This window comes from Anomaloglossus baeobatrachus, chromosome 11 (assembly GCF_048569485.1).
Source record: "Anomaloglossus baeobatrachus isolate aAnoBae1 chromosome 11, aAnoBae1.hap1, whole genome shotgun sequence".
NCBI lineage: Eukaryota > Metazoa > Chordata > Amphibia > Anura > Aromobatidae > Anomaloglossus > Anomaloglossus baeobatrachus.
Window position 1 is genome coordinate 134,606,179 of NC_134363.1, and position 25,480 is coordinate 134,631,658.

Below are 25,480 nucleotides of genomic sequence, written 5' to 3' on the forward strand. Positions count from 1 at the left end.
ACCAAAGGAGCAAGCAGAGATTAACTCTTGCTAGCCTGCCTATGAATTAGCACACAGCAAGTCAATGCCCAAATCTGCCTGTGTTGATTCCAAACACTAGAGAAACCATTGGACTGAGTGTCGGACTCTGCAATCTGAACAGAGCTCAATGCCACCATGACAGTCGTTGAAGTTTGTGCAAAACTTTGTGTGACACTTTTACGGCGCTGCAGCCAGTCACTGAGCTGAGCAGTTGGGCGCAAGTTGATAGCACAAGGTGCTGAGCTCACTGACCGTGTCTCACCGCCAGCCATCTGTTGGACTACAAGTCTCATCGTGTTATGCTTACTATAATATCCACTTTATATTTTTCACATTTATTTTGCATGTTCAAGCGTATAACAACAACAACATTTTTTTTTCTTCCTTCCCTTTTAGACTGTATATTTCCATACGTCTCTGAATGACCCTGGAGTTGTCGCTGTGGTTGAAGTGCTGTGTATAACCAGAAGGCGAGACGGGACACAGCAGGGATCATCCTGCGGCTTTGGGTTACTGCGCCTGTTTGGCAGCCAAGCCGAGGAGGAGCCAGCAAATCAGCAAAAGAGGTAAGACACTGCAAATATCTAAATTGTGGCTTCCATCTGTCTGAACCGACCATCAAGAGAGAGATGTCGCTTTATATAATGTATTTTATATATTGGTGTGTGCGCCATGGACTATAGGAGGCAGAGAGGCGCCCATATGTTCTACAGACTCTCAAAAAATGGCAACAAAGTGACCTGTCTGCTAAACTGGCACAAGAACCAAATCAATACATCCAGTAAAATGCATGGTTTACAGTCTGCACTGAGCAGTCCCTGTAAGATCGACCAACCTTTACCCCATGACAAGTTTAAGTAACTAGTGGCCAATTTGGGCTAAATTGTGCATTATTGCAAACGGTGGAGAGGACCTATCTAGGCGGAGATGACCCTGGTGGACCTACCTAGGTGGAGAAGACCCTGGTGGACTTATCTAGGTGGAGAAGACCTTGGTGGACCTATATAGGAGAAGAAGACCCTGGTAAACCTATATAGGCAGAAAAGACCCTAGTGTACCTATCTAGGTGGTGAAGACCCTGGTGGACCTTTTTAGGCGGTGAAGACCCTAGTAGACCTATCTAGGTGGAGAAGACCCTGGTGGACCTATGTAGGCGAAGAAGACCCTAGTGGACCTATCTAGGTGGTGAAGACCCTGGTGGACCTTTTTAGGCGGTGAAGACCCTGGTAGACCTATCTAGGTGGAGAAGACCCTGGTGGACCTATGTAGGCGAAGAAGACCCTAGTGGACCTATCTAGGCGGTGAAGACCCTGGTGGACCTATTTAGGCGGTGAAGACCCTGGGGGACCTATCTAGGTAGAGAAGTCTCTGGTGGACCTATCTAGGCTGCACAAGATCGATCTTCCTACAGAGCGTTCATCCATGAAGTGGCCATGGCTCGAGATCGAGCTGAAGGCTGTTACAAATTAAAAAAAAATTGCATCTGTATAATGATTGCTCATCTGATGATCGTTCCTTCCACAGTAATTTACATGCCAACCTACTTTCAGTCCAGTGTGTATGACCTTAAGGTGGCCATATACGATTAGATCCCTTACTTAAGACCCCAGTAGTGCGTTTCCTATGAGGTAAAGAGCTCATAAAAACACTTGTCATCACCTCCATGGCCCAATTGTTGCCTAAAGCTCACATTCATAGAGTTGTTTAAATTGTTTAAACATGTGAGATTAGATTATTACTTCACTAGGGTGAAGTATTACAAATTACCTCTCCGGAGAGAAAGAGAACGTGAGATTCTTGATTGACTTTTATCCTAAGTCATATGACAAGACTCGTTAAAGGGTTGATACTGAGTTTTAAGGTTGCTACTTCCGATAGGTGGCACTAGAGTTCTTATCCTCTTCCTCTCTGAAGTGGAAATTTTAAAGTTTAATGTCTCCTTACACTTTCATGTTACCCCTTAGCCCCTAGTGAAATGGTATAATTTGCAACCAGGCATTCAGCATAAGACAACCAGAAGGATGTGATGATGGTATTTTTTGACTTTCTACTAAGACCAAGTTTTCTGGGTGTCCATGAGTTGGTACATCCATCAGTTTGCTTAAAGACAACCTGTCTCTTGCCATAAAAAAATGTTCTCCTTAATCTGAGGGTGTTTATCTTCTTGGCCCTGCACCTCTCCGTTCCTTAGATCAATCCTCCTCTTCCCTTTTTTGTAAATCTGATCTACTTAGCAAGTGGGTGTGGTCTTCAACTCTGCAATGTAGGCATATTCTTAAAAACCACACCCAGTTGTCTTAAATACTAGATTTATATAAAGGAGAGAGCATCATATTTCGGGACTGGAGAGGCACAGGAACAAAAGAAGAACATCCCCAAATTCAGAATCACAGCGGCATTTACACCAAGTAAATACATTCCATATTTTTGTAAACTGACAGGTCATCTTTGAAGACGAGGCTCGGTAAGATGCCCGTCCCCCGAAGTTCTTTAGACTCTCACATTTCAGTGAGGTTGTTGTCATGCGCTGTGCTGCTCTATTCGCACTAGGTGTCATCGCGACTTCAGACTCTGTTCACACTGCAGAGTTTGTCATGCTACGTGATGCTTCTGTGTTGTTTAGTCAGAGCCGGGCGTCAAACAGTTTTGTGCTCGCTGATGATCGGTCTGGCGGGAGTTAATTCCCGATAGCATGTGAGTTGCTCTTGGGGGGGGTCACAGGTTACTGAAGACCTATCATAGCTGTCTCTGCCCTTTAAAAGATGGTAGATCCTGTTTCTCTATGCCGACTTTAGCAAAAGCTATACCAGTCTTGGTGGGTGATTCAGCTGCTGAAACACTACTGTATTGTGGTGTTTTGTGGAGATATCCTTGTTGTTGTGTATTTCCTTCCTTTTCTTTATTTCCCGCCTGTGCACATATTGTCTTTACCTCTGTGAGTGACTGCTGTAAGTGTTTTAGTTCCTCCCTGTCTGTCTAATTGTGTAGGAAGTTAATACTACAGTCCCAGCCCCCTCCCTGGATGGAGGTATAAAGTCAGGGCTGCTTAGGAGTTAGGGTTATGCTGGGGGTCCAGACCTCGCCACCATCAGGCGTACCTCTGGGATGAGGGACAGTTAGGGGCATCTCTAGCCTAAAGGCCCTGTTACACGCAATGATATATCGCCGGGGTCACGGATTCCGTGACGCACATCTGGCATGATTAGCGACGTCATTGCGTGTGACACCAACGAGCGGCCGTTAACGATGGAAAATACTCCCCAAATCGTCCATCGTTTACACGTCGTTCATTTTCAAAAAATCGTTGATTGTTGTGGACGCAGGTTGTTCGTCGTTGCTGAGGCAGCACACATCGCTATGTGTGACACCTTGGGAATGCCGAACTACAGCTTACCTGCGGCCACCGGCAATGCGGAAGGAAGTAGGTGGGCGGGATGTTACGGATGCTCATCTCTGCCCCTCCGCGTCTATTGGGCGGCCGCTTAGTGACGTCGCTGTGACGCCGCACTAACCGTCCCCTTAGAAAGGAGGCTGTTCGCCGGCCACAGCGACGTTTCTAGGCAGGTAAGTTCGTGTGACGGCTCCGAACGATATTGTGCGCCACGGGCAGCGATTTTGCCCGTGACGCACAAACGACGATTATGATTCTGTAGGCTAAATGGTTCTAGTAGACCCCCATAGGCTCGGCACCAAAACAACCCCAGGAGAATAGAACAAATTTTCAGTAGCAGTTTTGGAAAAAATCTGCAACGTGTGAATATCCCCTTACTCATCGAATGATCCCCTTTTTACTGGAACCGTCATGGGTGTCACATTTTTCTAACTCTAGATCTGCCCATAAATAAATAACTAAAAGTTTAAAAAAAAAGTGAACTATGTGAGACCTTGAAGAATTCTCCTTTCCAAGCCCAGAATTAAGGAGCCTAATGGTAGCTGCGCGTGAATTCTCAAATTAAAAACTGGCACCGTAAACTGCCCAGATGGCTTCTGTTCCTGAGTTTGCATTACCGAAAAGACGAGAAAAAAAAAAAAAGGCGAGGAAATAATGTTTGAAAATATTTACTTCTTTATTTGAGTGTAATTTGGACAATGCTATCTCATTTAGATTGATGTAACAGCATATTGTGGCTATGATTACACGGTTGAACGTGCCGCCTGAAAAGCCGGGGATCCTACAAAAACTGCCTAATAAATGCGGCAATGCAGCCATCTAGAGAGAAAACTGTCATTATCCGAGACACAGTTCTCTAAAGAGACGTCTGTATCGCTGTACGTAATGTTCTGCTGATGGGAGGAATGGAATGGACGTCTAATAGAATATTTGGTTAGAGAGATATTAAGTTACCGGAGCATGAAGCGTTGGCACATTTTATTTTTTTTTATTTTTTTTTTCCTGAGGTCAATCCGCCTTCATAGAATATTAATCACGAGTCAGTCGATTGAGATCATTCTCCAAAAAAAATTGAAAACCGGATGATTTTATACAATTATTTACAGGGAAATTAGATTTTTGTGGGGTTTTTTTTAAGTCCAAAGTTTATCTAGTGTTCTACCTTCCTATTTACTAACTTAAATACGGCTAGGAGACCGACCACTGCTGCTTGACAGCCAAACATGTGCAGCGCTTACAATGTCTTTTCTATCGAGCTTGTAAGCACTGCTATGAAGCTGGCCAGGATTACTGCAGAACACTTTGATTCCTTTATCTCTGTGAGCTTCAGCCACTGGCGGACACAGAAAAGGGCCCCTGTGCAAAAACGGTAAATGGGCCCTTTGCAGTCAAATAACTCATAAAAATGCAAAATTCCACTGATTTTGGAGGCAGAAATGGGCCCCCCTAACTCTTGGGCGCAGGTTGCACCAATGATATATCCGCACAATGCTTACAAGATAGACAGCAGCAGCAGACTGTCTCCTAGGCAACAACGATAAACAAAAGAAAAGTGTAAAAGGGAACCTGTCACCAGATTTGGGGCCTATAAGCTGCGGCCACCACCACCGGGCTCTTATATACAGCATTCTAACATGCTGTATACAAGAGCCCAGGCCACTATTTATAACATTGCAATCACTTTATAATACTTACCTAAACGGTCGGTACGGTGCAGACTGGTCGGATGGGTGTCTCCTTCTCCGGGTGCGGCGCCTCCTCTTTCGGCCATCTTCGTCTCCCTTGTTCTGAAGCTGGGATGAATGACGCGTCCTGCGTCATGCATACGCGCCGGCACTATAATACTTTGATCTGCCCTGCTCAGGGTAGATCAAAATGCGCCTGCGCAGGATGTCAATGCTGGCCTGTGTGTATGACGTAGGACGTGTCATTCACCCCAGCTTCAGAAGAAGGAGGACGAAGATGGCCGAAAGAGGAGTCGCCACACCCGGAGAACGGAGACACCCATCTGCAACGTACCGGCCGTTTAGGTGAGTATTATAAAGTGATTTTTACGTTCTACACTGTGACCTGGGCTGTTATATACAGCATGTTAGAATGCTTTATATAACAGCCCACTGGGGGTGGCCGCAGCTTATAGGCCCCAAATCTGGTGACAGGTTCCCTTTAATATCTTAAAAATGGCTGCAAGTGTTTATAAGCGGTAAATGGCAAAAGTGCTTTTTTTACGTGCACTATCCATAAATATTCATCTGCAAAGATTGAAAATATCCCTGTAATTTAGGTTGTATCATGTGTGAGACTCATGTGGGTTTAGTGGATGAGGGCAGGTATATCTCACCCCGGTATCGGTCCTATGTGACTTAGCCTGGCCAGGATCACCTGGCTACTAATGGATTAATGGGAGGTGAAGGACGGAGGTAAAAGGAATCTGGGAAGTTGGGGGAGGGTCTCCATCTGGGAACACAGTAAGCCTGTCTGTGTAGGAGACACTTGTGAGGAGCAGTGCCTGATGTTTGTATGGTTTAGCTGGAAGGGAGAAGCCCTCCAGTTGGTAGTTAGGATAACACCGTGTATAGTTAGTGCCGGACAGGCAAGGATTTATTTTGTTGGTGTTTTTTTTTCTTTTTGTTTATGCTTCACTGCAATAAACCTGACCAAGCGTCAGTTACACCTTGAATTCGGCTGTCTGCCTGAGGTGAATACGTGCCCTTTGAACCCAGCAAAGGCGATCCCGGAGCGTGTTATCACATTGTGGTGGAGAATGCGGGCAGCACGTTACAGCGCATCATAATGGATGACGTGGTGAAAGCGCTGGTACAATCCGCAGCTGTGCAGCAAGAGGCAAATCGCTTGATGTCGGCACAGTTGAAGGAACTGGTGGAATCGACGGTTAAAGACCGCCAACTTTTGCAGCAGGTGGCGCAGCGTCTGGCGACCGTACCGGAGAGTAATGCGGAGGCTGACCAGAGGGTGATTCATGTGAGTCGGTGCTGGCAGAAATTAACCACAGAGGACGATGTGGAAGCTTACCTGACCACGTTTGAACGGACGGCGGAGCGGGAAAAGTGGCCAAAGGAGCGATGGGCCGACTTGCTTGCACCGTTTCTGGCAGGTGAGGCACAAAAAGCCTACTTTGATCTTGAGCCTGAAGCAGCGCATGACTTTGATAAACTAAAAGCCGAGATCCTTGCCCGGCTGGGAGTGACGACGGCCGTGCGAGCACAGAGAGTTCATCAATGGACTTATCAGCCCGATAAACCACCGCGGTCACAGATGTTTGACCTCATTCACTTGACCAAGAAATGGCTACAGCCCGAGGTTCTGACGGCGCCAGAGATGGTACAAAGAATCGTTCTTGATAAATACCTAAGAGCTCTACCGCCATCTCTGAAGAGGTGGGTAAGCCATGGAAACCCCACGACAGCGGATCAGCTAGTGGATCTAGTGGAGCGTTATTCCTTGGCAGAAGGACTTATGGACGATGCTACACATCCTCGCTCTTCCCCTTCTCGACGAGGATCTGGTAAGACTGTTCCAGGGTCATGGGGAGGAGGAAAATATCCTAAGGCAGTGGAGGAGGAAAACAGGACTGCTGGCCCTGTGAGGGCTAAGGTGCCAAACTATGGTCTTAGCAAGGGGCCCGTGAGGTGTTTCCGCTGCCAGGAGGCGGGCCACATTGCTGCAAACTGTCCAGTAACTGCAGAACCGATGCAGTGTGATGTCACGGACTTTGAAAAACGCAGGGCTATGGTTGCACGGGTAGTGTGTGTTGCTGCATGTCAAGGCGATATGAAAAAACACCTGTGTGAAGTGTCCATTGATGGCAATACTGTTGTTGCACTATTAGACTCGGGAAGTGTGGTGACTCTGGTAAAGGCCAGTCTGGTGGCAGTCCCGATGGGACCGTCAGATAAATTTTCTGTGACATGTGTGCATGGAGACACCTGCTCGTACCTCACAACGGTCTCCTGCATTACTACGCCCTATGGGTCTGTGCATCATAAGGTGGGACTAGTACCAGCACTATTGCATGATATCATTTTGGGCAGGGATTTTCCCCACTTCTGGCAGTTGTGGGAGAACCAATTAGTACCCCAGGGTAGCCGCACGGATGATCCTTCTCCCACACCTTGTGTGGGCCCGGAGCCACTAGAGGATGCCCCACAAGAGGGTTCAGAGGAGGAATCCGCTGAAAACAACCCCCAGTTCCCCTTTTCAGTTCTGGCGGGTGATTCCGATGAACCCGGGGCAGAGGCGGACACGGGTGGCTGTCCCCCTTCCTCTTGGCTGAATTTGGAAGTCCAGAAAGATGACTTCCAAAGTGAGCAAATGAGAGATCCTACCCTTTCTCAGGCTATAAAAAATGTTAAAATGATAAACGGGGTGCAGGTGGATGCAGGTACTAGGCTGTCTTACCCCTACATGGCACTGGAGAATGACTTTCTCTATCAGATAGAGAAGAAGGGGGATGACACAGTACAACGATTGGTTGTGCCGAGAGCCTACAGGCGGAGAGTGCTGGACCTGGCACACGGACACATGATGGGGGGACACCTGGGGGTCCAGAAAACTACCGAAAGGATATTACACTGTTTTGTTTGGCCCGGCATGCATCACGATATTCGCACCTATTGCGAGTCTTGTCCTGACTGCCAAATCTCTGCGCCTAGGCCCCGTTTCTGTAGCCCCTTAGTACCTCTGCCTATCATCGAGATCCCATTTGAGAGAATTGGGATGGATTTAGTTGGACCCCTCCCCAAGTCTGCACGAGGACACCAGCACATCCTTGTCATCTTGGATTATGCCACTCGTTACCCCGAGGCCATCCCTTTGCGTAACACGGCCACCAAGACCATTGCCAAGGAGCTGGTCCATGTGTTTAGTCGGGTTGGTGTCCCAAAACAAATACTCACAGACCAAGGAACCCCCTTTATGTCTAAAGTAATGAAAGAACTCTGCAGGCTGTTACAAATAGCACAGTTACGCACCTCCGTGTATCACCCTCAAACGGACGGACTGGTCGAACGGTTTAACAAAACTTTGAAACAGATGCTCCGTAAGGCGATAGACAAGGACGGGAAGAACTGGGACTACTTACTCCCGTATTTGCTTTTTGCCATCCGGGAGGTGCCCCAGTCTTCCACCGGGTTCTCTCCTTTCGAGCTTCTGTACGCCCGACGTCCCCGTGGACTGTTAGATGTCGCTAAAGAAACCTGGGAGGGACAGGTCACCCCGTTCAAAAGCGTAATAGACCATGTAACCCAAATGCAGGACCGTATTGCGGCGGTGATGCCCATCGTTAAAGAGCATATGATACAGGCTCAAGGAGCACAGAAAAGGATTTATGATAGGGGGGCCAAGATCCGTACTTTTGCACCCGGAGATAGGGTGTTGATCCTGGTCCCCACGGCAGAAAGCAAATTTCTGGCAAAGTGGCAAGGCCCCTTTGAAATTAAGGAACGGGTGGGTGAGGTAAACTACAAAGTGTACCAGGCTGGTAAAAGGAAGCCTGAACAGATTTATCACGTGAATCTGATAAAACCCTGGAAGGACCGTCCAGCTCTGTCAGCAGGTCTGGCCCTTCCGGTCTGCAAGCAGACCATACCGGATGTCGGGACGGCGGAGACTCTGTCGGAGCGGCAAAAGACCGACGTCAAGCAGTTTGTAATCAACAATCACGAGTTTTTCTCGGAAAAGCCCGGGCAGACCACTCTCATTAAACATGACATCATAACAGAGCCTGGGGTAACAGTTCAGGTAAAGCCCTACCGAATACCGGAGGCTCGGCGGGAAGCTGTCTCCCGAGAAGTGAAGACCATGTTGGAGTTAGGTGTAATCGAGGAATCGCATAGCGCCTGGTCGAGTCCGATTGTGTTAATACCGAAACCAGACGGCTCCATTAGATTCTGCAATGACTTCAGGAGATTAAATGCGGTCTCCAAATTTGATGCATACCCTATGCCACGGGTCGATGAATTAATAGATCGGCTTGGAAAAGCCCGGTATATCACGACCCTAGACTTAACGAAGGGCTATTGGCAGATCCCGCTAACAGAGGCCGCTAAAGAGAAAACCGCGTTTTCTACACCGGAAGGTTTATACCAGTATGTGTATATGCCGTTTGGACTACACGGGGCACCGGCAACCTTTCAAAGGTTGATGGACCGAGTCCTGAGGCCCCATAGGCAGTATGCTTCTGCGTATTTGGATGACATAGTAATTTACAGCCTGGACTGGGAGACGCACCTCCAGAAACTAGAGGCTGTGATTGAGGACCTGCGGGAGGCGGGTCTAACAGCAAACCCCAAGAAATGTCATATCGGGCTGGAAGAAGCCCGGTATTTGGGATACGTAATTGGGAGGGGAATTGTTAAACCCCAGATTGACAAGATACAAGCCATTCAGAAATGGCCGCAACCAGTCAACAAGAAGCAGGTGAGAGCGTTTTTGGGAATAGCTGGCTACTACCGACGGTTCATTCCCAATTTCGCGGCTACCGCTGTTCCCCTGACGGACCTTACCAAAGGGAAAGACTCTGTCATGATCAAATGGACCACGGCAGCCGAAGAAGCCTTCCATAACTTAAAACTAGCTCTTTGCTCTCAACCTGTGCTAATGACTCCTGACTTCCGCAGCGAGTTCGTGGTCCAAACGGACGCTTCTGATGCCGGTATAGGGGCTGTATTGTCACAACTGAAGGACGGAGAGGAACATCCGGTCCTTTATCTTAGTCGGAAACTTAATAAGCATGAACGCAACTATGCCATAGTGGAAAAAGAATGCTTAGCCATTAAGTGGGCTCTAGAGTCCCTTAAATATTACTTGATAGGAAGGAAGTTCCGGCTGATCACTGACCATGCCCCTCTCAAGTGGATGCACTTGAATAAGGAACGGAATGGCCGAGTGACCCGGTGGTTCCTTGCACTTCAGGCCTACCGTTTTACAGTGGAGCACCGCCCGGGGGTGCGGATGGGGAATGCTGATGCCCTGTCTCGTGTGCACTGTTTTGTGGGTGCTGTTGCTCAGCTGCAGTGGTCTGAGCAGAGGGGGGGGGATATGTGAGACTCATGTGGGTTTAGTGGATGAGGGCAGGTATATCTCACCCCGGTATCGGTCCTATGTGACTTAGCCTGGCCAGGATCACCTGGCTACTAATGGATTAATGGGAGGTGAAGGACGGAGGTAAAAGGAATCTGGGAAGTTGGGGGAGGGTCTCCATCTGGGAACACAGTAAGCCTGTCTGTGTAGGAGACACTTGTGAGGAGCAGTGCCTGATGTTTGTATGGTTTAGCTGGAAGGGAGAAGCCCTCCAGTTGGTAGTTAGGATAACACCGTGTATAGTTAGTGCCGGACAGGCAAGGATTTATTTTGTTGGTGTTTTTTTTTCTTTTTGTTTATGCTTCACTGCAATAAACCTGACCAAGCGTCAGTTACACCTTGAATTCGGCTGTCTGCCTGAGGTGAATACGTGCCCTTTGAACCCAGCAAAGGCGATCCCGGAGCGTGTTATCACACATGTTAATTCTTCTATATTTTTATGTTTGTTTTTAGGTTGACTCTTTACCATGGATCGCCTCGAGCATTGCTACATCCATCTTTTAAAGACTTGGCTGAGTGTAAGTAGCCCCTTGTTACCCATTCCTTGACTCCAAATGTCTTATGCAGCGTGCCACATAGAGTAGCAGCAAATATATACCGTATTTTTCGGATTATAAGACCCACTTTTCCTCCCAAAAATTTGGGAGGAAAATGAGGGGTGCGTCTTAAAATCTGAATATAGCTTACCGGGTGCTGCCGGCGCTGGTCAGTACGGCGCTGTTGGGTGCATCGGCGGCGCCACTGTGCTCAGCGTGCGGCTGCTCTGTTCTGCTCGGCTCGGTGCGCGGCTGCTCTGTTCTGCTCGGTGCGCGGCTGCTCTGTTCTGCTCGGCGCGCGGCTGCTCTGTTCTGCTCTGCGCGCGGCTGCTCTGTTCTGCTCGGCGCGCGGCTGCTCTGTTCTGCTCGGCTCATGGCTGCTCTGTTCGGAGCGCGGTTGCTCTGTTCGGCGCGTGGCTGCTCTGTGCGGCGGTCACTCTGCTCAGAGCGCGGCTACTCTGTTCGGCGGTCATTCTGAAGATGTCGGCGGTCAGATATTCAAATAATCGCGCTTAGAGTCAGCGCATGCGCAGATGGAGCTCTCAGCTCAAGCTCTCATCCGCGCACGCGCCGACTCCGACAGCCGTTGTTTGAAGCACTCACCATAGACCGCCGACATCTTCAGAATGGCGGGTGACTCACTGCCCCCCCCCGCACAGAGCAGAGTGGCATCACCGGCCCCGCACAGAGCAGCGTCACCGGCCCCGCACAGAGCGGCGTCACTAGCCCCACACAGAACAGAGACCACAGTGAGTATCTGGGCCTCCCTCTGTACCATTACTAGCATCACCGTACTCCAATACCTACCACCTCTGCCTTCTATGACTCCCGCTCCGCTGCTGCCCTTTCTCCCTGGACAGACACCACCAATTTATAAAACGGACCCCATATTTTATTTTTCACCTTTTTTCTTCAAATTTGGGGTGCGTCTTATAATCCGGTGCGTCTTATAAAACGAAAAATACGGTATATTTTTTATTATGATATCATAATTGTGCCCAACTTGAGGTTAGTTTACATCTGTGACATCACCGGGCAAGTAGAAGAAATGATGGTGTCAAGGATGACGTGATAAACGATTTTATCATTTTTAGTTTTGTCCCCTGTTGGGCGCCAGAAAATTGCAGGTGTATTGTAAAATATTGAGAACCTTTCGGAACTTCAGAAGGCAGGAGCTGTGCAATTTATCTATTCTACCTTGATAAACCACCATAAAACAATGAAGTATTGGAGAGCATCTAACTCAGCCTGGAGGAAAACTAGGGAGAATATAGGAACACGTATGAAAGATAGATGTGCTTAATTTCCTTTTATATGTACACTGGTAAAACGTAATTGCAGGTTCTCCTTACGCTACACCTTATCACACATGGGGACATATATCATTTTCCTATTTAATCACCGGCCTTTGTATTTTTCCAGCCCTTTCTCTGGATTTTTATTATTCCTGTCTCTGGTTGTTTATTCTGAGTAATAGTATAAATGTTTTTGCTGCATTATTCTGCCGCTGGTAATTAATTCACCGGAGAGAAGCAAAAATTTTAGCAGTAGAAATGATTCTTTTTGCTAGGAAAGACTTTTGGACATATTAAGGGTATGTGCACATGGTGCAGATTTGGTACAGAACTTTTCTGCATGAAATTTGCCCCTTCTGCCAGAAAAACACATCGAAAAATGCATGAGTTTTTGGTGCATTTTCGGTGCATTTTTTGCCATGCATTTTTTTTTAATGACGTTAATGGGTGGAAGGGCTGAAAAACACCCCAACAATTGCCATGAAACAAAATCTGCAAAGAGAAAAAAAAAAGCAACGTGCGCACAGCACTTCAAAAATCTCAAACTTTACTGGCTTTAGGATAGGCATGCAGATTTATAAAAAACTGCATCAAAAAACGCACCGTGTGCACAAAGCCTAAATTCAGTCCAGTGATCAACAATAAGCATAAGATGCTTTAATTCTGATCAGAAGATCCTCAAATCAGCACCTACTCCTGAAAATACTCTGTGCTGCCTAAGTGTTATGCTCATCTTTTATCTTCAGACGTGCACTGCTCCCCAGCTTTATGTCTTCTTGCTTGCTGGGAGACAATGAGCTCTTGATGTGTCTCGCTAGGTACAGGAAAGTACCAAGCGAGCGGCAAAAGGGAGGGGAAACCCTGTGTTTAGGGAAAGGGAAGGGACCCCTGACCGAACCTACTGGTGGTCCCTGGGGTCCCTCACCACCCTAGATAAGTTCCGCACCTATGCGCCGAGCCAGATACCTCCTAACCCTAGGTATCCCTAGTGCTGGACCCTAAATAGGGAACGGATGGGATGAGCTCTTCGTCAGCTCCACTAACCACTGTAGAAGACACAAGGAGGACACACAGGGGGAAAAACATGAACTACTTATCTACAGATGACTCAGGTAGAAGGTCAGCAGAGTTTTCAGCAACAATACCACAGAGGAGTACAAGCCACCAGCTTGCAACCAGAGGTAGAATGAGCTGAAAAATATTACCAGCACCAGTCCAATGATGGAAGGGGTATATAAGCACCAAGATAATGCTGATGATCAGCAGCTGGGTGGAAGGCGAGCTCCTGCTGGGTCTAAAAGGAGGAGAGCTGAATCCAGCAGGAAAGCCCAGAAATATTGCGCAACCAAACGATGTGACCTTCTATGGCCAGAAACCACATGACTGTCTGTCACACGTTACACAACCCGTGACATGATGATTGACAGTTTGGACCTTAGACATGTTTGAGGCATTGGCCCAAACTGTGCACTCTCTGATGCTTTGCCTCTGCAGAATCGAAGTAGCACTGGAGCACTGATCCAAAAATCTGGTCAGATTAAATGCAGCACTTAACAACTCTATAGAAAAGAGCTTGTAAATGCTGCACTTCTTTTCGGGGAGACCGGCCACCTCTGGACTCACTAGAGTGGTGGCTGGTAACCTAGGCAACGAGCAGTAAATGATAAAATAAAAAAATCCCTCCTTTCCCGAGAAAGGAAAGGACGTTTATTAGGATGTTGATTAGATTTTACAAGCTGTTTTGCACTTTTAGCCATTTATGATCATGAGACATCCTCTAAGTGTCTGTGATCTCCTCCTTTTCTCCACTATTAGCCACATTTCCTGATACTGTTCTAGGCTGGGCATAACTAGACCTATTGATAACCGAGTACCAGCCCAGTGTGAGGAGATTTACTAAACATATTGCCCCAGTATTGTAGCTGCAGCCGCACCCCCCCATAAGATGTACTCTTTAACTCTTTGCCCAGTTGGTGGTCCGGAGTGCACAGCACAGGACTACTGAAGAAAATATCACTTTTACATTGATGGGGTCCCAGAGGTTGTCTCCCCAATAATCAGAATATTGTGACCGATCTGATATTAATCTCTTAATGGTGTGCGCCATTTTAGTGCACAATATGGGTGTTAGGTGTCACAGGCACACCAAAGAAAGTAACATTTCTAGTGAGTTTTGTCAACTTTATCCTACTGTGTGCTTCATCTTCACAAATTGGATGTTTTCACCATCCTCTACACAGAAAAGAAGAGTCCGCACACCCAAGTATTATATTTTGATCGCCCATTGCCTTGTCACGGAGACCTCTGGAGTGGGTCACTATTCTATTAAGGGCAGTGATGCATAGCGGCCACGGTTATTGAAACGGTGCACCTGCATGGAGAGCCAGCAAGGTGCTCAACCTCGGCCACCAGAGTCCCCTTTTGGCTTTGTGCAACACCAACCCAGATACACAGCAATAATGGCTGTCACACAGCACCAGCACCAATAAAAATGATCTCAAGGCCTCATCTTTCCATGTGATCTCTAGAAAAGAAATGGAGTGCAGGTACGCAGCTGAGTGCGCCCATGGCGAGATACACAGGTGAGTGCAGCTAGATGGTGCGCCCATGGTGGGGTACATGGATGAGTGCAGCTAGATGGTGCGCCCATGGTGGGGTACATGGATGAGTGCAGCTAGATGGTGTGCCCATGGTGGGGTACATTGATGAGTGCGGCTAGACATTGTGCCCATGGCAGGATACACAGCTGAGTGCAGCTAGACGTTACGCCCATGGCAGGATACACAGCTGAGTGCAGCTAGATGGTGCTCCCATGGCGGGATACACACCTGAGTGCAGCTAGATGGTGTGCCCATGGCAGGATACACAGCTGAGTTCAGCTAGATGGTGTGCCCATGGCGGGATACACAGCTGACTGCAGCTAGATGGTGTGCCCATGGCGGGATACACAGCTGAGTACAGCTAGACGGTGCGCCCATGGCGGGATACACAGCTCAGTGCAGCTATATGGTGCACCCATGGCGGGATACACAGCTGAGTGCAGCTAGATGGTGCTCCCATGGCGGGATACACAGCTGAGTGCAGCTAGATGGTGCACCCATGGCGGGATACACAGCTGAGTGCAGCTAGATGGTGCTCCCATGGCGGGATACACAGCTGAGTGCAGCTAGATGGTGCACCCATGGCGGGATACACAGCTGAGTGCAGCTAGATGGTGTGCCCATGGCGGGATACACAGCTGAGTGCAGCTAGACGGTGCGCCCATGGTGGGATACACAGCTGAGTGCAGCTAGACGGTGCGCCCATGGTGGGATACACAGCTGAGTGCAGCTAGATGGTGTGCCCATGGCGGGATACACAGCTGAGTGCAGCTAGACGTGCGCCCATGGTGGGATACACAGCTGAGTGCAGCTAGACGGTGCGCCCATGGCGGGATACACAGCTGAGTGCAGCTAGATGGTGCACCCATGGCGGGATACACAGCTCAGTGCAGCTAGATGGTGCTCCCATGGCGGGATACACAGCTGAGTGCAGCTAGATGGTGCTCCCATGGTGGGATACACAGCTGAGTGCAGCTAGACGGTGCGCCCATGGTGGGATACACAGCTGAGTGCAGCTAGACGGTGCGCCCATGGTGGGATACACAGCTGAGTGCAGCTAGACGGTGCGCCCATGGTGGGATACACAGCTGAGTGCAGCTAGACGGTGCGCCCATGGTGGGATGCACAGCTGAGTGCAGCTAGATGGTGTGCCCATGGCAGGATACACAGCTGAGTGCAGCTAGACGGTGCGCCCATGGTGGGATACACAGCTGAGTTCAGCTAGATGGTGTGCCCATGGCAGGATACACAGCTGAGTGCAGCTAGACGGTGCGCTCATGGTGGGATGCACAGCTGAGTGCAGCTAGATGGTGTGCCCATGGCAGGATACACAGCTGAGTGCAGCTAGACGGTGCGCCCATGGTGGGATACACAGCTGAGTTCAGCTAGATGGTGTGCCCATGGCAGGATACACAGCTGAGTGCAGCTAGACGGTGCGCTCATGGCAGGAAACACAGACTATTTCAACTAGAGGGTGCGCCCATGGTGGGGTATGCAGTGGAGTTCATCTAGACGTTGCGCCCATGGCGGGTGCGTCGTCATATCTCTACCCACATATCATTGGTAAATGGCCACAACATTGTGAAACCTAATCGTGTAGCAGTGGGACATCGCGTGGGTGAAATTTTTGGCCACACTGCCACCAGGCCACGGTCACACCATGTGGCTTTCCCTTTAGCTTGAACCCTAGTTGCAGTCTCTTGCTAAATTAAAAATGCTGGGGTTAGATGGTTGGTGTGTTGGTACCAAAGAAAGGCCAAAAATGGAGCATTTTACACAATAGATGACACTTCTTCACCTTTCTCCAATCCTGAAATACTTTGTGCTGCTTTGATGATCCAAAAGGCAGATTAGTGTATCCCGCAGTTAGGAGACCTGTGAGATAGGGACAGTGTTTTTGAATATCTATTTAATTCTATTTTTTGTATTAATTTTTCGCCACCTCGCCAGGCTGAAAGGGTTACATCCGGACACGCTCTCCTGGACGCGCTCCTGCCCCTACAGGAGCAGTTTTAATTTAATGTGCGTACAATAATTTGCCGAGCTTTTTGCCAGGCACATAAGCTAATTAACATGCTGTGCCGGGCGCCTGCACGAATTATCCGGGAGAAGATATAATTCAAGAAAAACGCTAAAAGTATCTTTCTCCTAAACCACTTATGGATAATGCAGCAGATTGTCCAAATTGTCGAAAGTTGTTTGAAGACACGAAAGTGAAATTTTAATTGATTCTGTGTCCTGGAACGAAGAATTATTGCCTATTAATGAAACCATCGCCACGCCGAGACATCGCAGAGGAGATTTTACCTTCGGAAAGAAAACTGTTAGTACAAATTATAATATAGAAATCTTTTATTAAATGGCCCTTTTGTTAAAAAAAGGCCATTGTTTGCACTGATGGGAATATTTTGGGCCACTTTCAGCAATAATGGAAAATTTTGTGTTGAGAAGAGAGAAGAACTAAATAGTTCAGATGATTGACAGGCGCACAGCACAGCGCCATCAGCTGTATACTGGCCGAGGTCAGGTACTGCCCTTCTGCTCTTATTCGGGTTGGATCTGCAGTACCTCACTTCAGGAACGGTACTGTTGATGGCGTTGTGCTATTCCGCTGATCAAATCTAGCTGGTACCGATAACAGCTGATATGTGGGGTGACAGTCGTCGTACCCCCCCTCCGATCAGATGTTGATGATCTGTCATTACAATAGACCATTAATATAAATGTACTGGACAACCCCTTTAAATTAGTTATCCAAAGTATTGGAGGGGATCAGACCACCCTGGGCAAGCTCTAGTTTTATCCAAGCCCTTTGACAACAAAGTACCTGTAGGCGAGGCTTTTGGCAACAAAGTACCTTTAGGCGAGCCCTTTGGCAACAAAGTACCTGTAGGCGAGCCCTTTGGCAACAAAGTACCTGTAGGCGAGCCCTTTGGCAACAAAGTACCTGTAGACAAGCCCTTTGGCAACAAAGTACTTGTAGGCAAGGCCTTTAGCAACAAAGTACCTGTAGGTGAGCGCTTTGGCAACAAATTACCTGTAGGCGAGGCCTTTGACAACAAAATACCTGTAGACGAGGCCTTTGGCAACAAAGTACCTGTAGTCGAGCCCTTTGGCAACAAAGTACCTGTAGGCGAGGCCTTTAGCAACAAAGTATGTGTAGGCGAGGCCTTTGGCAACAAAGTACCTGTAGGCGAGCCCTTTGGCAACAAAGTACCTGTAGGCGAGCCCTTTGGCAACAAAGTACCTATAGGCGAGCCTTTTGGCAACAAAGTACCTGTAGGCGAGCCCTTTGGCAACAAAGTACCTGTAGACGAGCCCTTTGGCAACAAAGTACTTGTAGGCAAGGCCTTTAGCAACAAAGTACCTGTAGGTGAGCGCTTTGGCAACAAATTACCTGTAGGCGAGGCCTTTGGCAACAAAATACCTGTAGACGAGGCCTTTGGCAACAAAGTACCTGTAGGCGAGCCCTTTGGCAACAAAGTACCTATAGGCGAGCCTTTTGGCAACAAAGTACCTGTAGGCGAGCCCTTTGGCAACAAAGTACCTGTAGACGAGCCCTTTGGCAACAAAGTACTTGTAGGCAAGGCCTTTAGCAACAAAGTACCTGTAGGTGAGCGCTTTGGCAACAAATTACCTGTAGGCGAGGCCTTTGACAACAAAATACCTGTAGACGAGGCCTTTGGCAACAAAGTACCTGTAGTCGAGCCCTTTGGCAACAAAGTACCTGTAGGCGAGGCCTTTAGCAACAAAGTACCTGTAGGCGAGGCCTTTGGCAACAAAGTACCTGTAGGCGAGGCCTTTGGTAACAAAGTACCTGTAGGCAAGCCCTTTGGCAACAAAGTACGTGTAGGCGAGGCCTTTGGCAACAAAGTACCTGTAGGCGAGCCCTTTGGCAACAAAGTACCTGTAGGCGAGCCCTTTGGCAACAAAGTACCTGTAGGCCCCTCTTCGCTTTCAATTTCTCCTCCTTACCTTCCGAGATCTATAACTTTATATTTATACAGTTGTATTATGGTATATATTGTTTGCATTAGAAGTCGCAATCTTTAATCATTACCATTTTGGGGTCCATATGGCTGATCATTTTTCAATTTGCTGGAGGCAAAATGTCCAAAAAAGAGCAATTCTACTATATATACAGTATGTGTGTACATATACATACTGTGCATTATATATATATAATATATAATCTGTATATCTATATACACATATACACACAGTGTGGGTCCAGACCATACTTGCAATGGTATAAATTACCTGCTTACATTTATTATTCTCTATGTACTGCTACATTTAGCCTCAAAACAAAGCAAGCACCCCCTAAAAGAATCACACTTATCAGACCCCAAGCAATTAAAGTTGACAAGGCAATGGGCTCTCACATACAAATCTGCATCGCTGTCAGGTCCCCCTGTGTTCTACAGCGGTTGGCTCCCCCTGGTGACTCAAAGCAGTATCAATCACGTGGTACTGGTACCCGATCTGTGTGTGAGAGCTTAAGTGCAATGCAGCTGGAACGGTGAGGGACTTGACAGCAACGAAAATCTCTGTGTGAGAGCCCATCCACCATCAGCACTTACCAATTGTAATTGTTGGGGCGTCTGGTGAGTGCATCTTTTTTGTTTGTCGGCGAGGGAGGGGGTGTTTGTTTTCTTCTGGGGGTGTCTGCTTACTTTCATGAAAAGTCCTTCTGTATTCTTTAACTTATTTTAGCTGCTTGGACTCTTCCTTATAGAATTGCAACTAGGGCTTATGTTTAGAGTAGCACCTATAGTTTATGAATACTTAAAAAAAACAAACTAAAAAACTAAATTGCTGCTGGGGCTTATTTTCAGGGTAGGTCCTATTTTCAGGGAAGCAGGGTGTGTGGGTGTGGGTGTGTATGTGTGTGGGTGTGTGTGGCTGTATATGTGTATATATATATATATATATATATATATATATATATATATATATATGCACACACATACTGTACATATATATATATATATATATATATATATATATAAATATATATATATATATATATGTATATATATATGCACACACACATACTGTACATATATATATATATATATGTATATATACATATATAGATATATATATATAAATATATATATATATACACACGGTATGTGTGTGTGCATATATATATATATATATATATATATATATATATATATATATATATATATATATATATATATATATATATATATATATATATATAATATGCGATTTATTTAATTAATTAATTTAATTTATATTTTTCCATTGTTTTTCCTGGGAATTTAGCCAGAACTCTCTTGGTACTTGAAAACCTTCAAAAGTCTCCCAATGTATAATGATAGATCCATTTATACACAGAATATAGAACAAAGAACATCCTGCTCTTGAAGATGGATATTCTGGTCACTCACTTTGCGTTTTTCCAGGTTTTCTTAAGCTATTTTGTAAATGTAAATTGTCTTACAGTGCGAGACAAAATAAAATTGTCCTCCAATCTTTGATGTACATCTCAGCCTTAAATTACGACAATTTGGTTACAAATCTTTCTTTGTAATGGTTTTCCTTTCAGTGAACAGACATATGACATTGATTGAGAAGAGCCACGTTCAGTACAGCGTCAGGACACACAATACACTAAAAGAGGTTTCTCATCTGCTCCCTCCGAACATTCTGGTTTCAGGATCAGAAAGAATTCCTGGCCTTATACAAGGGAGAGATGAGACCGGTAAGTGCTTTCTTATGTGACAACACTGAAGCTAGAATGAGATTCTCTGTCTTATAATTTGTTTTTGTTACTTGTCAAGAACATGAAATTATTAACACCATAATACCGCCCTGATAGACTAGAATATAACTATTATAATACTGCCGCTTTGTATAAAAAAAAAAACTACTATAATACTGCCTTTATGTACAAGAATGGAACTACTGTAATACTGCTCCTATGTACAAGAATATAACTACTATAATACTGCCCCTATGTACAAGAATATAACAACTATAATACTGCCCCTATGTACAAGAATATAACTACTATAATACTGCCTCTTATATACAAGAATATAACTAATATAATACTGCCTCTAAGTACAAGAATATAAGTACTATAATACTTCCCCTATGTACAAGAATATAACTACTATAATACTGCCTCTTATATACAAGAATATAACTAATATAATACTGCCTCTAAGTACAAGAATATAAGTACTATAATACTGTCCCTATGTACAAGAATATAACTACTATAATACTGCTCCTATGTACAAGAATATAACTACTATAATATTGTCCCTATGTACAAGAATATAACTACTATAATACTGCCCCTATATACAAGAATATAACTACTATAATACTGCTCCTATGTACAAGAATATAACTACTATAATATTGTCCCTATGTACAAGAATATAACTACTATAATACTGCCCCTATATACAAGAATATAACTACTATAATACTGCTCCTATGTACAAGAATATAACTACTATAATATTGCCCCTATGTACAAGAATATAATTACTATAATACTGCCCCTATGTACAAGAATATAACTACTATAATACTGCCCCCTATGTACAAGAATATAACTACTATAATACTGCCCCTATGTACAAGAATATAACTACTATAATACTGCTCCTATGTACAAGAATATAACTAATATAATACTGCTCCTATATACAAGACTATAACTACTATAATATTGCCCCTATGTACAAGAATATAATTACTATAATACTGCCCCCTATGTACAAGAATATAACTACTATAATACTGCCCCCTATGTACAAGAATATAACTACTATAATACTGTTCCTATGTACAAGAATATAACTACTATAATACTGCCCCTATGTACAAGAATATAACTACTATAATACTCTCCCTATATACAAGAATATAACTACTATAATACTGCCCCTATGTACAAGAATATAACTACTATAATACTCTCCCTATGTACAAGAATATAACTATTAATATACTGCCCCTATGTACAAGAATATAACTACTATAATACTCTCCCTATGTACAAGAATATAACTATTAATATACTGCCCCTATGTACAAGAATATAACTACTATAATACTGCCCCTATGTACAGGAATATAACTACTATAATACTTCCCCTATATACAAGAATATAACTACTATAATACTGTTCCTATGTACAAGAATATAACTACTATAATACTGCCCCTATGTACAAGAATATAACTACTATAATACTGCCCCTATGTACAGGAATATAACTACTATAATACTGCCCCTATGTACAGGAATATAACTACTATAATACTGCCCCTCTGTACAAGAATATAACTACTATAATACTGCCCCTATGTACAGGAATATAACTACTATAATACTGCCCCTATGTACAAGAATATAACTACTATAATACTGCCCCTATGTACAGGAATATAACTACTATAATACTGCCCCTCTGTACAAGAATATAACTACTATAATACTGCCCCTATGTACAGGAATATAACTACTATAATACTGCTCCTATGTACAAGAATATAACTACTATAATACTGCCCCTCTGTACAAGAATATAACTACTATAATACTTCCCCTATGTACAGGAATATAACTACTATAATACTGCCCCCTATGTACAGGAATATAACTACTATAATACTGCCCCTATGTACAAGAATATAACTACTATAATACTTCCCCTATGTACAGGAATATAACTACTATAATACTGCCCCTATGTACAAGAATATAACTACTATAATACTTCCCCTATGTACAGGAATATAACTACTATAATACTGCCCCTATGTACAGGAATATAACTACTATAATACTGCCCCTCTGTACAAGAATATAACTACTATAATACTGCCCCTATGTACAGGAATATAACTACTATAATACTGCTCCTATGTACAAGAATATAACTACTATAATACTGCCCCTCTGTACAAGAATATAACTACTATAATACTTCCCCTATGTACAGGAATATAACTACTATAATACTGCCCCCTATGTACAGGAATATAACTACTATAATACTGCCCCTATGTACAGGAATATAACTACTATAATACTGCTCCTATGTACAAGAATATAACTACTATAATGCTGCTCCTATGTACAAGAATATAACTACTATAATACTGCTCCTATGTACAAGAATATAACTACTATAATATTGCCCCAATGTACAATAATATAATTACTATAATACTGCCCCTATGTACAAGAATATAACTACTATAATACTGCCCCCTATGTACAAGAATATAACTACTATAATACTGCCCCTATGTACAAGAATATAACTACTATAATACTGCTCCTATGTACAAGAATATAACTAATATAATACTGCTCCTATATACAAGACTATAACTACTATAATATTGCCCCTATGTACAAGAATATAACTACTATAATACTGCCTCTTATATACAAGAATATAACTAATATAATACTGTCCCTATGTACAAGAATATAACTACTATAATACTGCTCCTATGTACAAGAATATAACTACTATAATATTGTCCCTATGTACAAGAATATAACTACTATAATACTGCCCCTATATACAAGAATATAACTACTATAATACTGCTCCTATGTACAAGAATATAACTACTATAATATTGCCCCTATGTACAAGAATATAATTACTATAATACTGCCCCTATGTACAGGAATATAACTACTATAATACTGCTCCTACAATATAATTATATTATTTACAACTAGTCTAATTCTGTGATAAGGGGAAGTTTTACATTGGTATTTGTGATGTTCTCCTAATTCACCACGTAATATCTCCGCTGTTCTGACACCCGGAGTCTTTTCAGGAGTATCCAAGCATGTAAGCAGTTGAATATGAGAACTGAAAAAACCTGAACCATTTCTACAATTTTCATTGTAAAACAAGCGATGGGGGAATATAAATGAGCAGTCTGGACACGCACAAAGCTGCGCTGACATTTCCTACATCGGAGGGGAGCAGCGGTTCCGTCCCCTCCGAGATCTGCAAACAACAGCACCACCGCCATATATCCACCGCCAAACCTCCACAGACACATTTACAATGGAAACTCATTTATTTCCTCCTACAGACACATTTACTACAGAAAGGCAACAAACAAGGAGAACACAATTAACATGCATGTTTGTGCATTGGGCCATATTTTATTAATGACAGCGGTACGCGGTGCCGGGCCGGCGTTCCTTCACCTGTTTACATAAGTTGGATGGAACACGCGGCTTACATTAGCGTAATAAGAAATGCAGATGCTCGGATGAAAGGTTCCTTGGCTTTGAGCCTGAGCAGTGATTTGGTTTCTTATTGTCCCACTCTTATTATGTTCATGGTCATTGTACTGTGAGAACACCGGCCGTCCCCCACAGACCTTCCCTAATCCAAACAAATTCTAGTGTTACATTCAAAGTGATGGAATAAAAGGTGGTTTAGTACCCAGCCGTGTAGAAAAGAGGAAACGTATGTGCGGGGAATAGAAAAACTGGGGTGCTGTGGACCAAAGCAATTGTCACACAGTGTGTGGCTCAAAACTCACCTAGTGTCTGGAGGACTACATCTGACGCTGTTCACACAGCAGAGTCGGACACTTCACACGATACTGCTTTTAAGTGTCATAGACAGGCTCGGGCATCGACCAGCTGTTCTCTTGTTAATAATCAGGCTTGCAAGAGTTAATTTCATCTACCCTGGGGATGACTGCTGAAGTCACGTCGCAGGAGACCTATCACAGTCGCCTCCACCCTCTTTAAGACGGTGGAGCCTGTTCTCCCATGGCAATGATAGCTTTATGCAATCCTGGTCCTTGTGCGTTGTTATCCAGTTGCTGGTGAACTTCTGTGTGCTGTTTGGTGTGTTGTGGAAATACTCTTGATGTCTGATTATTTCCTGCCTGCTCTTTATTTCCTCCTGATCACATATGGTCTATACTTCTGTGAGATTGAGTTTTGGTTTCCTCCCCATCTGTTTATTTATGTGGGATTAACCATTCTTGTCCTGGGTGGAGAGAGGAAGGTCACTAGACCAGGGTTGTTCAGGAGCTAGGGCAAGGAAAGCGGCCTAAACATCATCACATTCAGATGTACCTGTGGGATCAGGGTCAGCTAGGGTTCCTCTAGTCTGAAGACCAGTTTAGTCTCCCCTGTCCCTTGAGATCCCGTCACACTCCATGACAGCAATTACCTTTTAAGTAAGTTTTTATCCTCTGATACATAACCCTGATACGTGACGGGTGGAACCTCATTGGTTGCAATTCATTATCCATCCATAATCAGTGGTTGGCGCTGTTGCTTGCAGTCTAAAGGTCCCGGCTTCAAATGTAACCAGGCCTGGAATGGAGATGCATGGAGTTCTTATTTGCTCCCTGAATTAGAGTGTGTTTCCTCCCGGTGCCCCAAAAGATTAATAATAGATTAATGTATGTGCATAAAATCCGCCAATCACATTAGACTAAAATCTGCTGTTCTCACCAATTTTGCTAGGACAATTTGGA

General features: G+C 44.8%; 1 protein-coding gene across 1 annotated transcript in view; it reads left to right on the forward strand.

The window, feature by feature from the left end:
• NPHP4 (nephrocystin 4) overlaps positions 1–25,480 on the forward strand; it is a 355,418-nt gene that overhangs the window by 54,326 nt on the left and 275,612 nt on the right. Inside the window, exons 4-6 of the mRNA XM_075328429.1 lie at positions 418–587; positions 10,967–11,031; positions 20,526–20,681. Of these exons, the coding sequence (XP_075184544.1) occupies positions 418–587; positions 10,967–11,031; positions 20,526–20,681 (391 nt within the window). The remainder of the gene's footprint in view (positions 1–417; positions 588–10,966; positions 11,032–20,525; positions 20,682–25,480) is intronic.